At 36.4% G+C, this 24419-nt stretch overlaps 1 protein-coding gene across 1 annotated transcript in view; it reads left to right on the top strand.

Annotated features, from left to right (window-relative positions):
• Tmtc4 (Transmembrane O-mannosyltransferase targeting cadherins 4) overlaps window positions 1-24419 on the top strand; it is a gene marked incomplete at its 5' end in the record, with an annotated part of 433994 nt that overhangs the window by 288779 nt on the left and 120796 nt on the right. Inside the window, one exon of the mRNA XM_090380839.1 lies at window positions 2723-2864. Coding sequence (XP_090236965.1) covers window positions 2723-2864 — 142 coding nt within the window. The remainder of the gene's footprint in view (window positions 1-2722; window positions 2865-24419) is intronic.

The following is a 24419-nucleotide window of genomic DNA, read 5'->3' as shown; positions in this document are numbered from 1 at the left end:
TCTTGGGAAAAATTTAAGCGATTTCGATTTTTCACGCTTCTCATTAATTTGTATTTCAACATCATTGTTCTTCATGCTTCCAGTCTTTAACCAACGGTCCATATAACACACTGAACAGTGTGATACATATTGGCACGTGCGCGCCCAATACCCCCGTTAACACCTGTCAACCAAACCGCATAAATTAATATTAAACTATTTTTAGTTTACAAAAATATACCTATACAAATCTAAGCAGATGCCTTTACAGAATTTTTAGTGCGAACCCCTGAACATTTTCATGAACCCCCAGGGGTTTGCTAACCACTGGTTGGGAACCACTGCTGAGCATAGTCTTTTCATTACACAAGAGAAGACTGGCCTTTAATGCAAATACTCGATCCAGGGATAAAAAAATATCCATTACTGTCCACTAGTTGGACAGTAATGGATATTTAAAAACCTGTTACCTCCCCTACACACAAAATTGGGTCACTTATGAAAAATTTAAGGCCATATTTCAAGATGGACCAGATTTCAAATAACTCAAGGAAATCTTTCCATGATTTAGTGAGGCCAAAATAAATGACGGAATGTTCATTAGCCCACAGATACAGGACAGACAAACACTTTGAAAGATCCTCTATGGTGATGAGAAAGCAGCCTGGGATACTTTCATGCTTGTAGCAACAAACTTTCTTAGCAGATAACTATAAACAGCTTGTAAGAAACCTGTCATTGTACCATAAATTAAGCTGCAACATGTCATTAAATATACACTTTCTTCATTCCCATTTGGATTTTTTCTTGGAGAGCTGTGGTGCATTAAGTGATGAGCATGGTGAGAGGTTCCTTTAGGAGATCTCAGAAATGGAGAAGTAATACCAGGGCAAATGGAACTCTCAGTGATGCTAGCTGACTGTAATGCTAGCTGACTAATGCTGGACCGTGACAAGAGATGCCCTAGATGTGGGCTACAAATGAAGGTGAAGAAGCATAAAATGTGAATCAAGTGATTTTATGTATTTTGTTGAACAATGTGTTATTTTTTTTAAATAACTAAAAATGTATCAGTTATTATTATTTTAAAATATGCTACACAGCATATTTTATAGAATAAAAGACATAGCAGGTATTTTCAAAACTTGAGCCAAATAAATTTTTTAATACTGATTTCTCAAGTCTGCACATACAAAACAATATAGAAAAAAAATACTTTCATCAAAGAAAAAAAAAAATTTTAATTTATTGACCTGTTTTATTAACAAGATTGTAAATAAAATAAGAACCATTAATTTGCCTTGAGAACAAAAGAGAGCAAATTATACTGCTTGCAAGAAGAATTAAAATTGCCACATTGAAAGAAATGTTACTTGATTCCTATAATGCAGACAAAAAAATTTATTTGGATTTGCTCAACAATTAACAGCAAATATTGTTTGCAAAAAGACTAAATAATAATACCACAATAATCTAATATAGGTGGGATAAGTTGCTTATATAGTTTGTTGTTATTTGGTTTTTAGGAGCATTAGCAGCTAAGGTCATATTGCTCTGGGGATATACGGTGGTCATTCCCTGACCTTTCTGCATCCTCCGTATTAGGTGGTCACGGGCTCGAACCCTGGTCTATTCAAGAAGCGCGTGATTAGACCGTATAAAAATAGCAGACACTCCTATAAAGCAAGAAGTATTTCATTTGATTAAACCTAGTGTTATGAATGCTCAGGAACGATGATATTAATGGGAGAAGAAGGAAGATCATAACAGAATGTAAGATCTAGGTCTTTAAATTGGACAGCAGAATCAACTGACTACTCTCCTGAAACTAAATAGTATTGGTGATCTGCTAGGGTGCTTAAAATAGACTGCATAACTGTATTTCCTGGGATTCAATGTCATATTCTCCTAAAAATCAAATCGTCGACAAACTGCCACCGAATATTAATGAATAACAGAGGTTCCAGTGGAGTACTTAGCAATGCCACATGAAGAAGTAAATATAAAGGACAAGATGCCTATAGTGACTGTTTTGTCAGGCCCATCAGCTAATAAATTTACAGTGCAATTATTGAAAGCAGAGACATTCCATAAGATAAAAGTTTATCATTTAAAATCACTGGATATACAGAATCAAAAGTTTGAGTAATATAAAAAAAAATATATAAAGTCAATCTGAAAACCCAAGTTCATATTTACATGAATAAAATGTGAAAACAGAGCTAAGTTTGAGCCTGTAGATATATGCAATGTAAAACCAAATTGAATTCATGAAGAAAAGGTTGTAAAAATAAAAACTTTTTAAAAATAGCTGACTCAAAGATTCCACAACTTTAATAATAGATACTGGTTGATGACTGTAGGGCTTCATATTTCTTACTATTTCTTTTAAAAAAACTGAGACAGATAATGGTTAAGATGGCAGGTAAGTATCAGAACCAAGAATGTTAAACACTTTTTAAATAAAATTACAGCAAAAGTATTGGGTCCAGGGACAATATGGCCTTTGATACTCAAAATAATATTGTTTGTACTCAGTTTCATTAAATCGAGGGAATCTTGTCTGTATGGTAAGAAAAGTGAATAAGTTGGTAGTGGTTTTACCTTAGCATGTAAGAAACTGAAAAAATCTGTGTGAAAATGTTAGCTTTCTCATGTGCTGTAGCATAATTATTTATTTTTTATTTTATTCATTATCCTTGTTGCAATCATATATTATTTACTATTTATTGGTTCTGTTTAGACCAGACTTTGCTGCAGCCTGGATGAACCTTGGCATAGTTCAGTCTAGCTTAAGCAAGCTCGAAGAAGCAGAAAAAAGCTACCTGATGGCTCTTCAGTATCGGAGACGTTATCCTGATTGTTACTATAATTTGGGAAATTTGGTAAGAATACAATATTTCTTTTCACCCCTTGAAAACAGCTTTAGTTCTTTTAGAGTGATATCTGAGGCTTATATCACGTTTCAACATTAATTAATAGAAATATAAGTGTAACGTGCAATTAGACACTCATTGAAGTGAGGTATACATATCATCCTAGTCAGAAATTTTATTTTTTGCTGAGACAAGGCTGATGTCTTGTTTCAGAAGGTTTTAAAAGTAATGAGCGTCACTCTTTTCCCCTCATTACTTTATCTTAAAAGGTAAAATGAAGAAATTATAAATCAATTTGTAGAATACATATGTTTGCAGCTTCTACAGTGTATATACAGATTTAAAAACAATCTTTTGCTTGTTTATGATTAATACTGTATTCATTCGGTTTTTATGTTATGAGTAATCCTATGTGAATTATTATCTTTTATAAAATATACAAGAGTAGCATTTGATAACTTTTATTATGTAACGCAATTTGTAGTTTATATGTGAGGTCTGCTCCCACAGTTTCATTATGCTCATGTTGTGTATTGCGTCTTTGGCTGAAAGGAGTTTCCATATTTTTCCACTGATTGTTGTTTGCACGATTGTAGAGTGTGTGTGAATATACTTGAACAGTATACAGAAATGAACATGTAATAAAAGGGTTAGAGAAATCAAAACTTTACTGTAATTTTATGAATAACTAGTTTTTTTCAAATGGTTGAGAGTTTCTTTTAAATTAGTTTTTTCCTGCATAAATATAAAAAGTAGAAAGAAATGCACAACGCATAATACACTATGAATTTAGGAATTCACTACCAAACTATCAGTGATAATTCACAATACTTCGTTCGTAGTAGTGAACTACAACGGTAGTATGAAAGGCACAGATTTAATTGTATCTCATATTGTGGATGCCTTCACAATGCATTACCTTGTATTGCACTACTAACTAATAGAGAAGACTATTGTTACTTATTCTCAGTAGGTATTACAACTGTGTACCTACCCGCCCACTGACGATAGGCCAACAAGCTTTGAAATGGTGCTGTCTGGGTGGTGGTATCCACTGAGAATAAGTAACAATAGTCTTCTCTATTAGTGAAGCATTACTGATTCAAGGTAGTGCAATACCTCGAACCTTATATCTTGTGCAATACCTTATAGCTCAGACACAGCATGGGTTGGTTAAGGGGAAGTCTTGTCTGAACAGTTTGATTGGATACTATGATGTGGTCAAAAGGAACTGGATGCAAAGAATAATTTTGATATTATTTATTTGTATCTTAGAAAGGCTTTTGATACTGTTGCACATGGAACAGGCCACAAATTGGAGCAGTGTGGCATTGGAGGCAAATTGCTGCTATGGATAAAGGGGTGGTTGAGGGGGAGAAGACAGAGTGGTAATCAATGGACACTGCTCTTTGTGTACTAATGTTATTAGTAGAGTCCCCCAGGGTTCAGTGTTGAGTCCATTGTTGTTTTCTGTATTTATTAATGATATTGATGATGATGGTACATCAGGCTTAATGTCCAAGTTTTGCAGATGATATGAAGGTCGGCAGGGTTGTTAATGTCACTAATGACAGTACACTGCTGCAACAGGATTAAGAAAAGTTGAGCAGATGGACTGAGAGGTGGCAACTGAGCTTTAACATTTACAAATGTAAAGTACCGCATATGGGAAGCAGTAACCCCAGAGTAATATATCAACTGTGTGGTACTACACTGACAGTGATAGAGAATGAAAAGGACCTGGGGGTAATTGTACAGTCAGATATGAAGTTTTCTGAGCAGTGTAGACGGTCTGCAAGAGTAGCTCATGGTGTCTTGTCAATGATATATACAGGAATTTTTCTAGCAGGGTTAAGGAGGTGATTATCCCCTTGTATAAGGCAATGGTCAGGCCACACCTTGAGTACTGTATACAGGTCTGGAGGCCTTTTAAGAAGGATGTAGAGCTGCTGGAACAAGTACAGAGAAGGGCAACAAGATTAGAGAATGGAACAAAGGGTTACTTTTATGAAGAAAGGCTTAAGTTTTGCAAATTACAGTGTCTGGAGACTATGCACCTGTGAGATGGTCTGATTGAGGTGTATAAAGCCTTAAATGGTTTGTGTATGCTCAATGCTGATGGGATTCTTCCTCTTGCTCATAACAATCGCCTGAGAGGGCATAAATTCAAATTGAGGAAAGACAGTTGTAGGATAGATGTGTGGAAATTGCCTTTAGCCAGCCAGTGTTTGATTTCTGGAACAAACTTCCATCTGTTGTTGTAGAAGTTGATAGCGAAAGCATAAATAAATTCAAGACAGATCTAGACAAACATTTGGAGTGAATGGATATGTGAAATGTGAAGGATTTTTTTTTTTTTTTTTTGGCTGATGCTGTGTAAGCTTGCTTTCTTGCATCATATGCCATTCCTTTGCTAATGCTAATATGTGGTAACTCGCGAAGACAGCCACAATATGAGATATAATTCAATTGTTGCTTTTCATACTACTATTGTAGTCCACTACTAAGACAAAGTATTGTGAATTATCACTGATAGTTCAGTAATAAATATAAAAAGTATTTACTATGAAAGATGAAAAAGGAAGTTTCCATATAGTTTTTGTGAGTTTACTTCATTTGGTGTGTATTAAATAAGAAGATAGTAACTTTGATTGGATTCATTTAATGGTTTTGAACACAACTTTTTGTCTAAAGAAACTCTCAAATTACTTAAAGGAATTACCTGAAGGATTCAAAGAAAGTAAAATTGAGTTTTTTTCTAGAATTGGCTGTTGTAGACAAAAACACAAGGTAAGCATTATCATATCTTGGATCTGTTTTGCAGCTTTTGCCTTTATTCTAATCACTGCTCTCAAGTTATTGCTGGTAGCTTGATCTGATCAAAATCATCTTGGACTAACTTTTAAAAGAACTTATGTAACTAGTTATTTGCAGCTAACAAATAGGAGACAATGAAACTGCCAAAACTTATTATTTCATCTTAAGCGTATATTTTTTATGCTGTAAGAAGAACAATATCAACTGTAACTGTAGTTTTAGTCAGTATCTGTAATTAGGAATTAGTTTAAGTGCTGTTTGAATGATCTTAAATCATTGTAAATTTCTATTGCAATCAACTAAAGTACTCTAAATGCTAATTGACTTGGTATCTGTTTGTTTCAAGCAGTTATATTCTCTTGATATTCAAACTGAAGCTTAGAGCTTCAAATCTCTGCAGACTTCATGTAACCTATATGGCCACTAAACCAGTTAAACTGATTTTTGTATGTGTTAAGGGGAGCCAAATTATGTTACTTCTGTATCATCTGCCTGATGATATAATGGCTCAGTCACATGTTAACTTAATTTACTGTTTAATTGTTTACTACAAGAGTAGTGTCCAAGAAACTCCTGAGTGCCAAGTGATTTTCCTGGTGTGAGTACTAGATTTTCTTAACTAGCAAGGTTGCTGCTACTCCCACTAGCAACATACTGCTCTCCTACTCTTCTGATCGCATCACTAGATTGCACTGCTTTCGCCTCCACATGGTGGAATTAGAAACTAGGTGGAAGGAACTACTTCCCTCAGAGCTAAAAAGAGCATAATATGGAATTCAACAATTACCCTCCAGTTGAGTCTCAACACTCATCATACTTTAAATTATACGAAACTGACCATTACACATCACAGTCATAAAGACTGCATACTGACACAGAGCAACAAGCGTGCTCATCTTTCTTCATTTTCCAATCCATGGTGACCAAAAATTTGAGTACTTTGTCCCCATTCCTCATACAGAAATCTTTAGAAAACACAGCAGGTTAAGATCAAAGTCTTTTCATCCAAAATGGTGAAAAGTCTTAGGTTTGGTGATTTATTTGAAATTGCAACTGATAAGAATTCTGAGACTGCTGAAACTTTCAACCTTTGTGGTAACTCATGCAAGTTTTCACACATGCAACACTATACACCTCCGAAGGGGTAATTGCATAGAGGATGAACTAGTCCAAGAATTAAAAGATCAAAAAATTACTTAAACTAATTGAATTATTACCACAAAAGATGAGCTTCTTACCACATGGAATATAATCCTTACGTATGGTACACCAAATTTACCTTCCAGTTGGCTATCTAAACTGCCATGTAAGACCCTATATTCCTATCTCTATCAGATATTATAAGTGCCAAAAAGTTGGTCACTCTCAAACCATCTGTTGAGATGATGCATTGTGCCCAAACTATGGGTCCAAATCCCATGCACAAATGGACTCTGTTGCTGAAACACCATGTTGATTAAACTGTCAAGGCAAACACCCCATTTATTCTTAAGTCTTGGTGTCTTGGTGAACTGTCTTGGTGAACTGTAGAAAACAGGGGGGGGTGTGATCCAAAAATATAAAGCAGAGTGGAAATTCACCTATCAAGAGGCAAGTAAGCAAATTATGCTCACCACATCAAAACATACCCTTGCATCAGCATTCAAGAAATGACGGTATGCTGCTGCAATGGCCTCGAGTGCCAAGCGAGTTCCAAAGCGAATTTCAAAGCGTATTTTCTATAAAGAAGTTAAAGGTTTCTAAAGCCTCCTACAAGAAAGGAAAGACACCTTCTTTTTGTATATATAACTAACTTCTGTAACACACTAACCACTAACTTCTTATCGCTTCGCCACTAATGGCACTGATCCTGCCTCCACATGGCGGGGCCGGTAACCTGGAGAATAAACCAACTCTCAGGGCTAAAAGGAGCAGAAATGGAAACCAATGAATTTCCTCATCTAGAGCCCAAGTGTGCTCAATGTGAAAACCATGAAACGGACCTGACTTCTCTATCTCGAAGAGAATGAAAAAAGATGCTGGCAGACAGGAATCACCAGCCTTCCTGATTATCCATTCTCTGTTGGCTTAACCTGTTACTTAGCTCTCCCCTTTCATCATACAACAATGCCTGGAAATCGCAGCAGCATCACCAAAAATGGTGAAACGTCTCCAATCCGGGGACTTGCTAATAGAGACTTCTCACCCAAGACACTAAACTATTATTAAGACTCACTACTTTAAGCAGAATTCGAATTCAAGTCACTCCACATAACACCCTGAATTTGTCCAAAGGAGTGATCACTGAGTGGGATCTACTGAACATTTCTGAAGAAGAAATGGTCCAGGCACTAAAGGAACAAAATGTAACTCAATCAAAAAGAATCATGATATGAAAAGATGGCACCTTAGTCCCAACACAACATAATTCTAACCTTCAATATGCCGAATCTACCAGCTTCAGTCAAAGCAGGTTACTTAAATTGCCGTGTTCAACCCTTTTCCTAAATCCCTTAAGATGCTACAAATGCCAGAAATTTGGTAACTCCCAAACAGCATACTGTGGAGTTTCAACATGTCCAAACTGTGGCTCTACAACTCATACCCAGTCAGAATGCAAGGCACAATCTCTACAGTGTTCTAATTGCAGGGGCAGGCATCCAGCATACTCTATAGAATGTGATTTCTGGAAGCTAGGGAAGAAAATACAAAAATACAAGACTGAAAATAAAGTCTCATATCCAGAAGCTAGAAAACAAATGAAACTAATCATGCCAAAAAGCTCTTATGCCTCGACTATCCACTCTCACCAATCAGTAGCATGTCAGATGGAAGCGTCACTCTTTCCAGATAAATCGATTGCAGACTGGGCTGGATCAGTTCTTTCAACCCAGCTTATATCTAAGCCAAAGAGAGTAGATCAAAGTAACAATACACCTCTCACAGTTCCAACCCAAAACATAACCCACAGCAAAGTAACAGAAAACTGCAAAAATCAGATCCTGTTGAGGTTAATCAACCACCCTCAACAAGGATGGATACCGATGATGTGATCATACAAGAAGATCTCGAATTACATGCAGATGGTGAAATGGAAGATAACAATGATTCAGCGTGCCCCAACTTTCCCAGAAAAGAGAAATCTAAACTAAATCGTCACAAACAACCCACTTATATAAAGCAGCCAGATTCATCTCCCTCTCACAAATCCAAATAATGGAACATATTATCCAATGGAACTGTAGAGGCCTTTGCAGTAACACCAGTGGTATCCATGAATTAATTCACCACTACAGACCTCTTGCAATGTGCTTGCAGGAAACAAATTTGACACCTCAGGTCTCAATTATAATCAAAAATTATACTATGTTCAGACAAGATGACAAGACTGAGCTGGCACTAACAGCTCAAGGAGGAGTAGCAATACTCATGGATTCAAGCATCCCCTCCAGACAAGTTCCTTTACAGACTGCCTTAGAAGCCGTTTCCACATGCATTGTAAATGTTATTACTCTGACACTGGTTTCAATCTATCTTCCACCAAATCGTGTATATACTATTCAGGAAATCGAAGATCTTGTTTTGCAGTTACCATCTCCATTTTGTTTACTAGGAGACTTTAATGCTCACCATCCACTATGGGGTTCCCTTACCTCAGACAGACAAGGAAAGCTTATTGAAATGTTGATCAACAGGCAGAATTTAACTTTACTAAATACTGATTCTCCTACATATATCCATCTCCCTACAGGTTCAACATCTGCAATAGCTCTTTCCATTTGGTCCCCAATCCTCTTTCCAAGTATAGATTGGGTAACTCTGAGTGATCCCTATAGCAGCAACCATTATCCGATAATCTGCAAATTTCAAACATCCTGTTCCTTCCCAACAGAAAATACAATTAAATGGAAATTTTCAAGGGCTGACTGGACAAAATACAGAATGCACATATTGTTTGACAACTATATCATTCAGTCCTGTTCCATCAAGTGTTACCGAGCACATCACAAATCAAATTCTGATAGCCTCATCCGCTGCCATTCCTCAATATCAAGTAAGAAATAGACGAAAAATAAATTAATGGTGGAACGAAGACTGCAACAATGTGAAAAAAGAGAAAAACAAAGCATGGAACCTTTTCCACAAACATCCTACCACCTCCAATCTTATTAACTGTAAACGTGTTAGAGCAAAAGCTTGTTATATCAGACATAAAGCAAAAAAAGAAAATTGAATTAAATTTGTCTCATCAGTAAATAAAAATACTGATATTAGATTAATCTGGAGCAAAATAAAATGTTTAAACAGTAAATTTCTTCCTTTATCCACCCCACTACTGAACTGGAATGGGCAGGAGATTTCTACTCCTACAGAAATATAAACTGCACTGGGGATTGTATTTTCTCAGTTGTTGTCTTCTATTGCCTATGATCACACATTTCAAAAACTTAAAACAGTTGCAGAGAAATCCAAACTAAATTTCACTGACAATGCTTTACCTTATAATCAACCATTTACCATGCTTGTGCTGCAGCAATCCCTTACCAAAGAAACAGTGCTGCTGGCCCTGATAGGATATATTATCCCACTAATAATATTAAGAGTAGGAGACCGGCAGAATTACTTAACAAGTACAGGTCACTGCTGAACAAAAGCCGAGAATTAGGGTTGAATTTGAAAGTGTCTGCAATTCTGCCCAGACACGATAGGAGGGAGTATATGATGAGAGCCTTGTCGATCAATTCGGCCCTGGAAAGATTGTGCAAGGCTCAAGGGGTAGAATTTTTTTCAGCCTGGACTGTACTTGTTAACAGGAGAGATTGCTTCTACAGGGATGGGATACACTTAAATAGAAAGGGTGCAAGAATATTTGCTGATGCTATCGAGGCAGTGTTAGGTGGGTCGGAAAACTGCTAGCTTGGGGGGAGACAAAGACCAATAGATTGACAGTAGCCACTGGCAGAGGTGAAAGAGATTCTTGCACTGCTTCTATTAGAATGAGCAGAAGCCTGAAAAACAAGATGCATGGTATTTCAGAGACTGCTGGGAGCCACTGCGGTACAAGTAAACACATGGGTTGTGTCAGGGTAGCTAAGAATAGAAACAGGTGCAGGTATACTTGCGTGTACACCAATGCTAGGAGTTTAGTAAATAAATTTGATGAATTTGAGGTATTGCTCAAAACATCGAAGGCAGATATTGTTGGGATATCAGAGACGTGGTGTCACACAGATATAAGGGATGCAGAACTGCAATTTGGGGAGTACAACGTCTACAGAAAGGATAGGAAGGGGGGAGGGGTTATGCTATTAGTTAAGAAACACATAAAAACCAAGGAAGTGAAGCCAGTCGACATCGCTGGACAGTGCAGTGTGGAGTCAGTTTGGTGTGACATAAACATTGGGAGATCAAAATTGAGAGTAGGAGTGTGCTATAGGCCTAATGACTCTGATGAGTATAATAAGGAACTGTACAGGGAAATAGAGTGGGCCAGTAAATCAGAGTGTCTTATAATGGGAGATTTTAATTTCCCAGATATTGACTGGAATTTGGGGGCTGGTTACTCACACACTAGCAGGGCTTTTGTGGATTTATTGGATGATTGTTTTCTACATCAGCATGTTCGGGAGGCAACTAGAGGGAGTAATACTCTTGATTTGATTATCAGCAGTGATTCTTCATGCATTAAGAATCTGCAGATAAATGAACCACTAGGTGGCAGTGATCACAGTGTGCTGAAGTGGGATTTACTCAAAGAGGTAACTATCATTAGGGGTAAAGGGAAGGGTTATTGCTTCCGTAAAGGCGACTACGATGGACTGAGACAGTATTTAAATTCTATACAGTGGGACCAACTGATGATGTTACCAACAGCAAATTCAAAATGGGAAGCATTCAAAGAACTTATCTTGGAAGCTACTAGGCTTTACATACCAACTAAGAAATATTGTTCAAGGTTTAGGCCAAAATGGATGTCAGATGAACTAATGAGGCATATGGCAGAGAAGAAAAATGTATGGGATACATACAAATTAACACATGACACAGAAGCCTATGATAGATACAAGTTGATATGCAACCAAGTTACAAAGGAGGTTAGGCAGGCGAAGGCAGATTACGAGAAATCCTTGGCAAGGGATGCAAAGAAAAACAGCAAAGAGTTCTTTACTTATGTAAACTCTAGAAGGAAGGGGATGAATCAGATTGGTCCACTTGATATTGATGGGTCAAGTGTTGATGATCCTGCTCAGGTAGCTAACAAACTAAATGAATATTTTGCATCGACATTCACACATGAGGAGTTATTCAGCGAGGGGAATGCCAGAGGTGTATTCAACTCTAGCAGTAAGCTACAGAATCTTGAAATAACTGGGAGTAAAGTGGAGGAGAAACTGTTGAAGATAAACACAAGAAAGGCACCCGGGGTGGATGGGATCTATCCAGTTATATTAAAGGAGGCAGCAAAGGAAGTAAGCAAACCCTTAGCCATAATTATGAGAGCTTCCTTGGACTCAGGGGAGGTACCCATAGACTGGAAATGTGCAAATGTGACCCCAATTCACAAAGGAGGATCAAAGGCTGACACAAGTAATTATAGACCTGTGAGCTTAACTTCTGTTCCAGGAAAATTAATGGAGACACTGGTTAAAGAAGCACTGCAGGATCATTTAGACAAGACTTCAGTTATAGCTCAGACACAGCATGGTTTTGTTAAGGGGAAGTCTTGCCTGACCAACTTGATTGGATACTATGATGCAGTCACAAAAGAACTGGATGCAGGGAATAACTTTGATATTATATACTTGGATCTTAGAAAGGCTTTTGATACTGTTGCACATGGAAGACTGCTACACAAATTGGAGCAGTGTGACATTGGAGGCAAATTGCTGCTATGGATAAAGGGGTGGTTGAGGGGGAGAAGACAGAGAGTGGTAATCAATGGACACTGCTCATCGTGGACTGATGTTATTAGTGGAGTCCCTCAGGGCCCAGTGTTGGGTCCATTATTGTTTTCTGTATTTATAAATGATATTGATGATGGTATATCGGGCTTAATGTCCAAGTTTGCAGACGATACAAAGGTTGGCAGGGTTGTCAAGGACACTACTGACACTATGCTGCTGCAACAGGATCTGGAAAGGTTGAGCAGATGGGCTGAGAGGTGGCAAATGAAGTTTAACATTGACAAATGTAAAGTACTACACATGGAAAACAGCAACCCCAGAGCAACGTATCAACTCTGTGGTACTACACTGACAGTGGTAGAGAATGAAAGGGACTTGGGGGTGGTTGTGCAGGCAGATATGAAGTTCTCTGAGCAGTGCAGATGGGCTGCAAGAGTAGCTCATGGAGCATTGTCAATGATATACAGGAATTTTTCCAGCAGGGATAAGGAGGTGATTATTCCATTGTATAAGGCGATGGTCACACCTAGAGTACTGTATACAGGTCTGGAGGCCTCATTTCAAGAAGGATGTAGAGCTGCTGGAACGAGTACAGAGAAGGGCAACAAGATTAGTGAATGGAACAAAGGGGTGCTCTTACGAAGAAAGGCTTAAGTTCTGCAAATTACAGTGTCTGGAGACTAGGCACCAGCGAGGTGATCTGATAGAGGTGTATAAAGCCTTGAATGGTTTAAGCATGCTCAATGCTGATGGGATTCTTCCTCTAGCTCAGAAAAATCACCTGAGAGGGCATAAATTCAAATTGAGGAAAGACAGATGTAGGATAGACGTGCAGAAATTTGCCTTTAGCCAGCGGGTGGTTGGTTGGTGGAACAGACTTCCATCCCTTGTGGTGGAGGTTGATAGCCTAAATAAGTTTAAGGCTCAGCTGGACAGGTATTTTGAACGAACAGAGGGGTGAAGTGGAAGTGGGTTTTTTTTGGCTGATGCTGCATAAGCTTGCTTTCTTGCATCAAATGCCTCTACTAATGCTAATGCTAATGTGTTTCCAAGAGGAAAAGACTTTCTGTAAATTGACTAGCCAAGGCACAGTGCCAGTATTTTTATTAGTTCCAAGTAAATGCTAATTATGTAATGCTCCAAAATTTGGATCAAAGATCACTCTCCTTGCTGCTCATATTTTTCAATTGAATTTTTTCTGAACATACCTTCCCAAGTTCCTGGCATCATTCTTATGTACTAGCAATTGCAAAATCCGGTAAAGATCATTCTATTCCGCAAAATTACAGGCTGACATCCCTTACCAGCTGTTTCAGCAAAACCCTTGAGAAAACGTTACATCACCGTCCCACTTGGTCCCTCAAGTCCCAAAACTTGATTAACAACAACCAATTTGGAGTCTGGAAAAACTGATCTTCATTGGATCTCATGATCAAAACCAAGACAAACATTAGAAATGCTTTCATCAAGGAGGAACATCTTGTCATGGTCTGTCTTGACGTTGAGAAAGTCTTTGACACTACATGGCGTTTTAGCATCTTAAAAGATCTACATTCTCTTGGCCTGAGAGGTAATTTACTATATTTTATCCAAAATTTTCTTCAACAGAGATCCTTTCAAGTTCGTTACCGAGGAAACCTCTCTAAGAACTTTATCGAAGAAGAAAGAATGCTGCAAGGGTCTGTTCTCAGTGCCACTTTGTTTGCAATGAGAATGAACCATATAATTGAACTCATTCCAAAAACTGTGGATTCGTACCTTTTCGCAGATGATCTCTCAATTTCCTGTCATTTTAAAAACATGCATTACATTGAACACCAACTACAAATATCAATCAATTGCATCCTGACATGGATGACACAAAATGGTTATAGACTGTACAGCCAGAAATCTGCCATTCACTTCTGTACCAGATGCAATATGCATTCTGAACCCGAGCTCCACTTGAATAACCATCCTCTTCCCATAGCTAATAATATTCTTCTACTAGGATTATTTTTCAACATTACGCTAAACTTTCAAAAGCACATTGAACATCTCGGGACTACTTGTCAAAAAAAAACTGAACATACTCAGTCTTATCAGCCACAACATGGGGAACAGATCGTTACAGCCTGCTCACTTATACAGAACCATAATTAGATCACACGTGGACTACAGCGTGCCTGTTTTCGATTCTGCTAGGGAGAGTGTTTTATCTTGCCTCAATCCTATTCAACATTCAGCTCTTAGAACAGCACTAGGTGCATTCAGAACATCTCCAGTGCAAAGTTTGTATGTTGAAGCTCATGAACCTCCTCTAAATATCAGGAGAAAATGTTGCTGTTGAACTATGCAATCAAGATCCAAAGCCAGATGACCCATCCTAATTGGTCAATACTTTATGATCCTCAGTATATGACCTTCTATAGAAACAAACCACAGACAGTTCGGCCTGCTGGTATTAGGCTAAAGAAACTAGCAGAAGATTGGGATATACACTTCAATAAAGTCTTACAAGATCCTATAAATCCCGACACTCCATGGTCTGTCATTATGCCATCTTGTGACAATTATTTCCACCAGTGGGGAAAACACTCTATCAGACTTTAACATCCAACAGCTACACATTGAGCATACTCAAAATTATCCTGACTTTGTTAAAATATATACAGCTGGATCAAAGTCTGAGAGTGGATTGGGTGCGGCAGTGGTAATCCCTGATACTACCATTTTTTTTATCTCTTCCAACAGAGTGTAGTAGCTACATGACTGAATTATATGCCATAAATCTTGCCTTAGAAAATATTTTCCATATGTCAGTTCAAAAGAACATAATATACACAGACTCGCAAAGTTTCGTATTAACATTGCAAAATATTTCTCCACCTACTCACCTGTTATCGAAGCTCATCAGAACGCAGTTGATACGTCTCACAGAGCCTCAGCAAAAGGTTATGTTCTGCTGAATCCCAGGCCATACTAGAATACCAGGAATGAAATTGTGGATGATGCTGCCAAACATCCATCCAGATCAACCCCAACGAATTCCCTAGTACCATTCACAGATTATAAAATGAATATACAAAGTATATGTAAAGGTCAATGGACTCTTCAGTGGCAAGCACAATTTCATAATAAACTACTTAAAATATAAAGCCTGTACCAAAATTATGGGCTTCTAGCCTCATTACAAACAGACAAGAAGTAATTTTAGCCAGAACCAGAATCACCCATACTCATATTACCCATCTGTTCCTTTTGTCAGGAATGACCCTCCTCAGTGTAATCACTGTCATACACTACTCACAGTCAAACACATACTTCTGGAATTTACTCTATATAATAATGCTCGACTAGTGTCATTCAGTTCTCTGGCAAATTTAAACTAATCTTTGTCAATTATCCATATCATAGGCAAAAAATCAAATCTCACAGAATTCTTCTCCTTCCTAAAATGAATAGGACTGTATAACCATTTTTAACTGCTTCTAAAACAACAAACACAGGCAGTATAAACAGTTTCATAAGTGCAATATGGCCTAAGTAGCCATTGCACTTAAAACCCCCAAAATCAACAACAACTACAGCTGCTGCAACAAGATCTATAAAAATTAGGCAGCTGAACTGAGAAATAGCAGTTGAAGTTTAACATTGACAAACAAGGTACTGGATATGGGTAGCAGTAATCCCAGAGTAATGTATCAACTATGTGGTACCACACTCAGGATAGCAAAAAAGAAAAAGGTCCTGGAAGTAATTGTGCCGTCTTATATGAAGTTCTCTGAGCAGTGCAGACAGCTTGCTATGACATCTCATGGGGTTTTGTCAAAGATATACAGGATCTTTACTAGTTGTGATAGGGAGGTGATTATACCATTGTATAAGGCAATGGTCATGCTCCATCTTGAGTACAGTATACAAGTCTGGAGGCCTCATTTTAAGAAGGATGTAGAGCTGCTGGAATGGGTATAGAAAAAGGTAACAAGATTGGTGAGGGGAAACAAAGGGGTGTTCTTACCGAGAAAGGCTTCAGTTCTTCAAATTTCAATGTCTATAGACTAGGCACCTGCAATCTGATCTGATTGAGGTGTGTAAGGCTTTGAGTGGTTTGAGCAAACTCAATGCTGATATGATTCTTCCTCTTGCTCAGACTATGCACTGAGGGGGTAAATTGAGTAAGGAGTTGCAGTATAGATGTGCAAAATTTTTTCTTCAACCAATGAATAGCTGATTGCTGGAACAATCAACCTTCCATCCATTGTTGTGGAAATGGATTATTTGAATTACTTATACAAACTATTGGAGAGTGTGGAAAGGTGAAATGGGAATTTTTTTATTTATTTATTTGTTTGTTTGGCTGATGCTGCATAAGTTTGCTTTATGCAGCATCAGCCAAATTATTATTATTATTAGCTACATGGTGCAAGGAAGCTTGAGGCTTATGCTGCACCAGCCAAAAAAAAAAAAAAAATCCCCTGAGAGAGAGAGAGAGAGAGAGAGAGAGAGAGAGAGAGAGAGAGAGAGAGAGAGAGAGAGTCTAAAGTAGAAGGGAATCACCAAGAAAGAGAAGAATGATGATATCCAGCTTAGGACCCCTGGGTGTGCCAAGCCCATACTCACCAGATGTGAGCACCTGCGGTTAAACCAACTACTAAGTAGTTGGCTATGTATAGATGTGATTTAGGTATATCTCGTATTATGAATGCCTTCTCAAGTAACCATGATATTTCACTACCTCAAATAAGTAACACTTCACCAATTTAGAAGACTATTGTTACTTATTCTCTGTGAATCATACCACCCAGACAGCACCATTTCAGAGCTTGTTGGCTCCTCATCGGTGGGTGGGCAGGTACCCTGGTATTGCAATGATGACAACCCAGTTGCGAAGTATAACTTCACAACAGGAGAGATGCCTAATCGTGTAGAAGTAATTAAGATTACATAATAGATTTAGGGCAGTAGCCTCAGGTTACGTAGAACTTAACTAACTAGCATATAAGTTAGTGCTAGAGCATCATGTCTATACGTAGACAACTACTAAGTAGTTGAAAATTAGCATCATTTAAGTATATCTCATATTTTTAATACCTTCACAACGAGTTGCAAGATATTCGAGGTAGTGCTATATCATGGTAACTCTTTGTGAAGGTATTCACAATATGAAATATACTTAAATGATGCCAATTTTCAACTACTTAGTAGTTGGCTATGTATAGACATGATGCTTTAGCACTAACTTATACGCTAGTTAACTTCTGTGTAACCTGAAGCCATTGGCTATCGAGGAGGAAGAAGTAAAAGAATGTTTACGTGTTGTAGTAAATGAAAAATATCCCAGTGATCGAGGACAGTATCATAAAAACCTAGAAAATTCAAGAATAAAAAAATTCATCACAGGGCATGATGAATTTTTTCTCAGCAGGGAAAGGGCCTCTCAGTTGACATGGCCCTTTCCCTGCTGAGGAAACCAGTGAAAGACATTCTTTTAGCGATTACTACTACTACAATTAAATCTAAAGCTGAGGTAGAGCTTCAAAGAACCTGGCTCTGTTACTCTCCAAAACTGAATCGATGTTATTGTGAACCTTGCTGGTTTTTCGCTGACAGGAGAATATTGAGTTCTTATGCTTGGATTGATGGTAAATGACTGGAAAGGTCTGAGAAAGAAAATAAATATGCATGAATTATCAACATTGCACCTAGAGTCATGTGTCTACGATTCTTGGAAAAGAGCGAATACAGTTGATGATGCACTAGAGTCCCAAATAAGAAAATTTTGGGACTTTGGTGATTTAAACATCAAAATTTGGTGTTTAGAGATCACATGGAACATGTTGGAGGTGGAGAAGTGGAAGGAGGCAACTTTTTCTCTTTGATTGAACTTTTAGCAATGTGTGACCAAGTACTGAAGGAGCTCATAGAAAAACCTGAAGGAGAAATCAAATACTTGAGTCACGATGTGCAGAATAAGCTCATTAATCTAATTTCGGAATGTGTTAAAAAAACATTGTTGGATGAGCAACGAATATTACCAAAGTTGACCAGTTAAAAGCATTGTTTTCCGGTACATTAAAGTTATGGTTGATCAGAAGGGAAATCCAGTTGACCTGAAAGTAAAAGAATCGTTTCTGGGTTTTTTCCTTGTGTGTGACCATTCAGCATCTGGACTAAAAGATAATATTAATTTTTTTTTTGAAAAACACGGTATAGACCTAAAACAAGTGCAGGGGACAAGCCTACGATGGCACAAGTGTTATGGCAGGTGCTTAAAACAGACTACAAACACAAATTTTGCGGCTAGAGGAAAATGCAAAATTTGTTCATTGTGCAGCTCACAATATCAATCTCATTGTGAATGATGCTTAAAAGGGGTTCCTGAAGTCACTGCTTTTTTTGACACCCTGGAGCGTTTCTACAACTTTTTTCATGTGATTGCTAACAGATGGGGATTACTTCATGAAAATGATATTCCTTCAAGGAATCTCAAACAGTTGTGCTGAACAAGATGGACTTCAAGAAACAAAGCTTTGACAGTGGTTCGATTTAGGTACAAAGATGTCATAAAATCATTAACAGAAATTATTTTAAAATCAAAAAACCATGAAGAAGAAGCAGAAGCCCGAGGTCTCAAAAGCCAATTTGAGAATTTCAATTTTATTTCTTTAGTTGTAATGTTTTCTAAAATATTTTCCTTTGTAACCACACTGAGTAAGTACCTCGGTCAAAGTCTATTGATATAAAAGATGCTGAAACCTACCTCAACAAAGTTTATGAAGAGCTAAGACAATTAAGGGTTCTTTTCAAGAAATTAAGGAATCAGGTATAGAACTTGCACTTTCATGGGGAATAGATCCTAAGTTTCAAAAGAAGAGACTCCGTCGAGTAAAAAAGCACTTTGACGAACTTTGTCAAGATGAAAGAATCGAAGATAGTGAAAAGAAGTTCAAAGTAGAGGTTTATTTTAAAGTGTTGGCCATTCTAATTTCTTGAATGAGAGAACCTTTTGAGTCCACAGACAAATAATGAACAATTTGAGGTTTTGAGTCCCAAAATTTTAGACAGAGTTAGTGACGATGAGCTTTACCACTGACCAATATAATAGGGATCTGATGGATTCTTTTCCTCAACAAATGGTTAGCTTCTGTTCAATTATGAGGAAAGAAATTAAAAAATGCGGAAAATATCAGACAACTGGCTAAAGCCATTATTTGACAAAATTCAACTTTGTCTGCCAGCTTCCCCGAGGTTTGTACAGCTTACTGAAGCTAATTAAGAGCTACCTTAGAAGTACAATGTCTCAGGAGCGACTCACTGAACTTTCTATTTTGAATATTGAAAACGAGACTGCTCAGGAAACAGATTTTAATCTGATTATCAATTCAGTTGTTGCAACAAAGTCTTGAAGAAAGAAGTTTTAGATTTTTTGTAAAAGGCTATGTTATACTATTTTATAGAGGCTATGTAAATGTATTGCTCAATTATATTTTATTGTTCATTTTGATTTTACAAATTCCAGACATTTATTCCAGTCCTATCCTTTTTGATTCTTTTCTTGAAACTGTTGCCTAATAAACATATTAGAAAAAAAATTAAAACATTATTTACATATTTAACCTTTTATATTAAAACAATATTTATGTATAAAATAAATAATACAACCCTCTACATTTAAAAAAAGTGGAAGTTTCTTAACAATAAAGTGGCATGATAACATGAAGGCTAAGTGTGGAGGGAGAGATAAAGGGGGTGCTATGTTTTAAGCAGCGAGGGGGGGGGGGTGCAACCAAACCAAGCTCTGCCACTGAGCATATATGTAACAACTTTATATAAATATGTATATTTTTTAATTATTTATTCTATATTTTTTGAATATATACTGTGTCAAATATAATTATACCAAATGAATAGTAGCAATTTAGATCGGCTTGTGGAAAATGGTGTCATATGTAATTTAGGCATAAACCCAAAATTTACCTGCCCAAAAGTTTGTCTCTGTCATTGGACCGACCAAAACATCACCATGACAGAAATTGTATGCAGAAACATACATACATACAGTAAAAGCTTCATTATCCAGCATATACATGGATTTTGGATGGGTACCAATGTAAACCATATTATAACAAATAAAAAGTATGTGTAAGATAATCAAAACAAATAAAATTTTATCTTATTTGATTTAAAAAAATAATAATTATTATACAGTACTATAACATCAATTCAAACTAAATATTTACTTATCTTGATTAGTGATGGACTGGGACAAAAAATCAGCCCTGGAATTTAAAGCAAACAAGCCCAGAAATGCAGATAGTGTGACCTTTTGGTATGCATAATTACAATTTATTTTTAATAATAAAATGATAATATCTTACCCTCCATTACTTGTAAGGAGCCATAAAACTTAAAAATGGAGTGATTGAAACACATAATTAGCGTTTAAATTAGGAGGGTTTTAAACACATAATTACAAATTATTACACGTAATTTTTCAGTTTATAGACAACATGTAGTTTCATAAGCCTTGAATATTTTAAACAAGTAATGCCAATTAAAGAAAGCCTGATTGAAAAATCATGTGTGGATAGCCCGCAAACTGAATAATCTGTGCATGGATAATTAGTATTTTGTATTATTACTTTTGCTAAGAAAAGTTGTTAGGCTAATGAAAATATATTTTGAGCTTTAATATTAATTTATGTTTTCTACTAGAGCCAGTACATCTGGATACTGGCACTTGCCAGATGGCCAGTTCATCACGGCTCTTGATCAATATCGATATTATCAATGATTGTTTCCCCTCCATCTCCCCAGTACCATATTTCTTTGAATTTGTTAAACTTCAGTAGATAAAATGCAAGTAACTAGAGCACTTGATCCTAACAAGTCAAATGGATTGACCAATCGTAATGGTGAACTTTGTATATAGCAGGTGCCACTAAGTGATAAATAATTATTTCAGTTTTGCGTTTTTGTAATTTTCTTAATTTTACATGACATTAAAAAAAAAAAAAAAAAATCAGTCATACGAACTGCACTTTCTTTGCATTCTATAAGTAAGTGTTTGTAACAAAAGGAAATAAAATTATGTAATCATATATATATTTAATATTTTATTAATTTTTATGCTAAAAATAGATCCGAACTGCAATGGGTTATATTTTTTATAATAGAGATAATGAAGAAAGCTATCTAGAGTATAAAATATGACATTTACTAGAGCTTTTTGTGTTATCTAAATGCTGGATAACAAAGTTTGTACCATAATTCTTAAATTATTTCAATTTGTGTGTATTGCAGATGCAGTAAAGTTTTAATGTATAAGTAACAGCAGTTACTTATACATTTATTTATGTGTTTAACTTGAAGTTTTTCTTCTATACACTCCATGGCTCCTTACTTAGACATAATACATTATTCACAGTTGAACATTTGTTTAATATTGGAAGCCAACTGTCATCTGAGGAAAGACCAATAAGTCCCACATGAGCTGTCACAGTGGTGCCACGTTTTAGATAAATATTAAAGTCACTTGTATGGTGATGCCATTTGTGTCGTTGCTAACTTACAGTTAATTAATTAACTTACGGTGTCATTTCTAATGTGAGTATAAGCCCAATCCTTCATTGCCAAAAGCTGGCCTGTGTTACTGGAAGAACTAAAGCATCCCCCATGTCAGAAATTAAACACAGAAACAGAAGTGATAACTTTTAATAATTTAGTATTTATATATTTAGGAGAATAAGTTCTTTTTATAGAAAATAAAAATTATTACCATCATTAGTGTAAGATTGAAAAAGTGAAATATAATCATAATTAAATATCAAAAAAGGTTTATTCTTATTTTGAAGTAACAGGAGACAGAACTGATCATAATTGTATTATAAATGAAGCATTTGATTTCTTTTCTTTTAGCACTGAAGGATCTTGTTCAAACAGCTGAAAATGAAGCACACGTAGCTTCCTATGGAAATTTCTTGAAAAACTTTCCAGCATGTTTTTCAGAAATAATACAGAAATTGGAAAAACCACTGTGATTTGGAAAGTTCCAAAATTGACCATAACTTAGACATGGTGCAAACAGAAATAGTTTAGCCATTTAAGTAACCTTTAACCATAGTTGTCTCTCCATGGCATTTATAGAAAACAGAATATACAAAGGATGCCTTAATATAATTTTGTGAAATAGAAACAAGTTTTTATAGCACTAGTTTTAAATTTTAGAATATTACTACAACATTCATTAGGAATGGAAATTGCTTGTTTTTTTTTTGAAGCTTACCTCCTACCCATATGGTTAAATTGTTGTAGCATTGGAAAAAATTTAAAATACATGAAAGAACTAAAGAAACTTAAAACCCCATATTACATGTAAAAAAAGGTGCAGTTTTTCTCTGTGGTTTATCATTATACAACCTAAATGTTTATGTAGAGGTTACTGTTGTAACTTTGATGACACAGAGGCCTTCTTGTTCATTATGACCATGTAGTCTTCTGCCTACAGGAAATGAATCTAACTCAGCAGCGCCAGCACTAGGAGTGTGCAAGTAAGGCACTTGCCACAGGCACCACCTAAAATAGGTGCTGCTAGATGCACTACTGCATATATATGCATGTTAAGATATGATATGAATTAGGCACTGTTACAAGGTTTTGCCACAGGCTCCACAAATGCTAGTGCCAGCTCTGTAACTCAGCATGTGAATACATTCATTTGGAATTATACAAATGTCAGCATGATCATTACACAAATAATTTAAATAATTCATCACATGGTGGAGTGGCTTTATTAATAACTGTTATGTTCTTTTGAAGCCAATTCTGTTAATAACTTGTGTTTAGGAAGTAGCTGCTTGCATCAATATAAACTGGAAATAACAGTTGTCTCATTATATCTGCATCCCAGGCAGAACATTACTTACCCAAAGGAAGGACCAGTTACACTCCCATTCTCACTTCTTTTTGGGAGACTTTAATAGTCACTTTTGTGAAATTATAACTTGGACAAATGAGGACAAATCATAGAAAAATTAATGGATCAGCACAATCTCTTAGCCCCGAATACTGCCACTCTCACGTACATGCACTTCCCTATGGCATCAAGTTCAGCAGTTTAACCTTTCCTTATGTTCAGCTCCTTTTACCCAATATTTGAATGGTTTAAACACAGTAATCCTTTGAATGCTGTTTGTCAACCATTCATGGTGCGACAAATCATTATCCAGTGATCTGTCACACCCCTTAGCTTACCAACCAAGTTGTAAAATGGAAACTGGGATCAGTACAAGTAGCAAGCGGTTTTTGATGACAAACAGTTCTTAAAGATTCCCATAAATTCAGCAGTAGATTACATAACCAACAAAATCTTAAAGGCAGCAAATCTAACGGTCCCAAAAATGTTTACAAATATTCCCTCACATCCAAATTTCTGATGGAATTCAGAATGCAATCAAGCTAAAAAGAAAAGAACCAAGCATATAACACTTTCTTAATAGTAAGAAAGAGAAATGACAGTGTTTTGCATCTACAGTCATAAGAACTACAAAAAAGCAAAGTTCATAGAATAAAATTTTTCAGCATTAAAATTTTTCCATGTTAGCCATAAATGGCTCCCATAAACTAAGCAGTAGAATACATAATGAAGAAAATCTTAAAAGCAGCATCTCTAACAATCTCAAAAATGTCTACAAATATTCCTTCACATCCAAATTTCTCTTGGAATTCAGAATGCAGTTAAGCTAAAAATAAAAGAACTAAGCATGTAACTCTTTTAGGAAATATCCAGCAGTGGCAAACCAAACCTCATCAACTTAAAAGAGCCAAAGTGAAAGCAAAACACATTAGACTTAATAGTAAGAAAGAGGCATGGATATTTTTT

Source organism: Mastigoproctus giganteus, chromosome 9 (assembly GCF_048544385.1).
Source record: "Mastigoproctus giganteus isolate SK-2022 chromosome 9, ASM4854438v1, whole genome shotgun sequence".
NCBI classification, from domain to species: domain Eukaryota; kingdom Metazoa; phylum Arthropoda; class Arachnida; order Uropygi; family Thelyphonidae; genus Mastigoproctus; species Mastigoproctus giganteus.
This window is presented reverse-complemented; position numbering and strand designations above follow the sequence as displayed.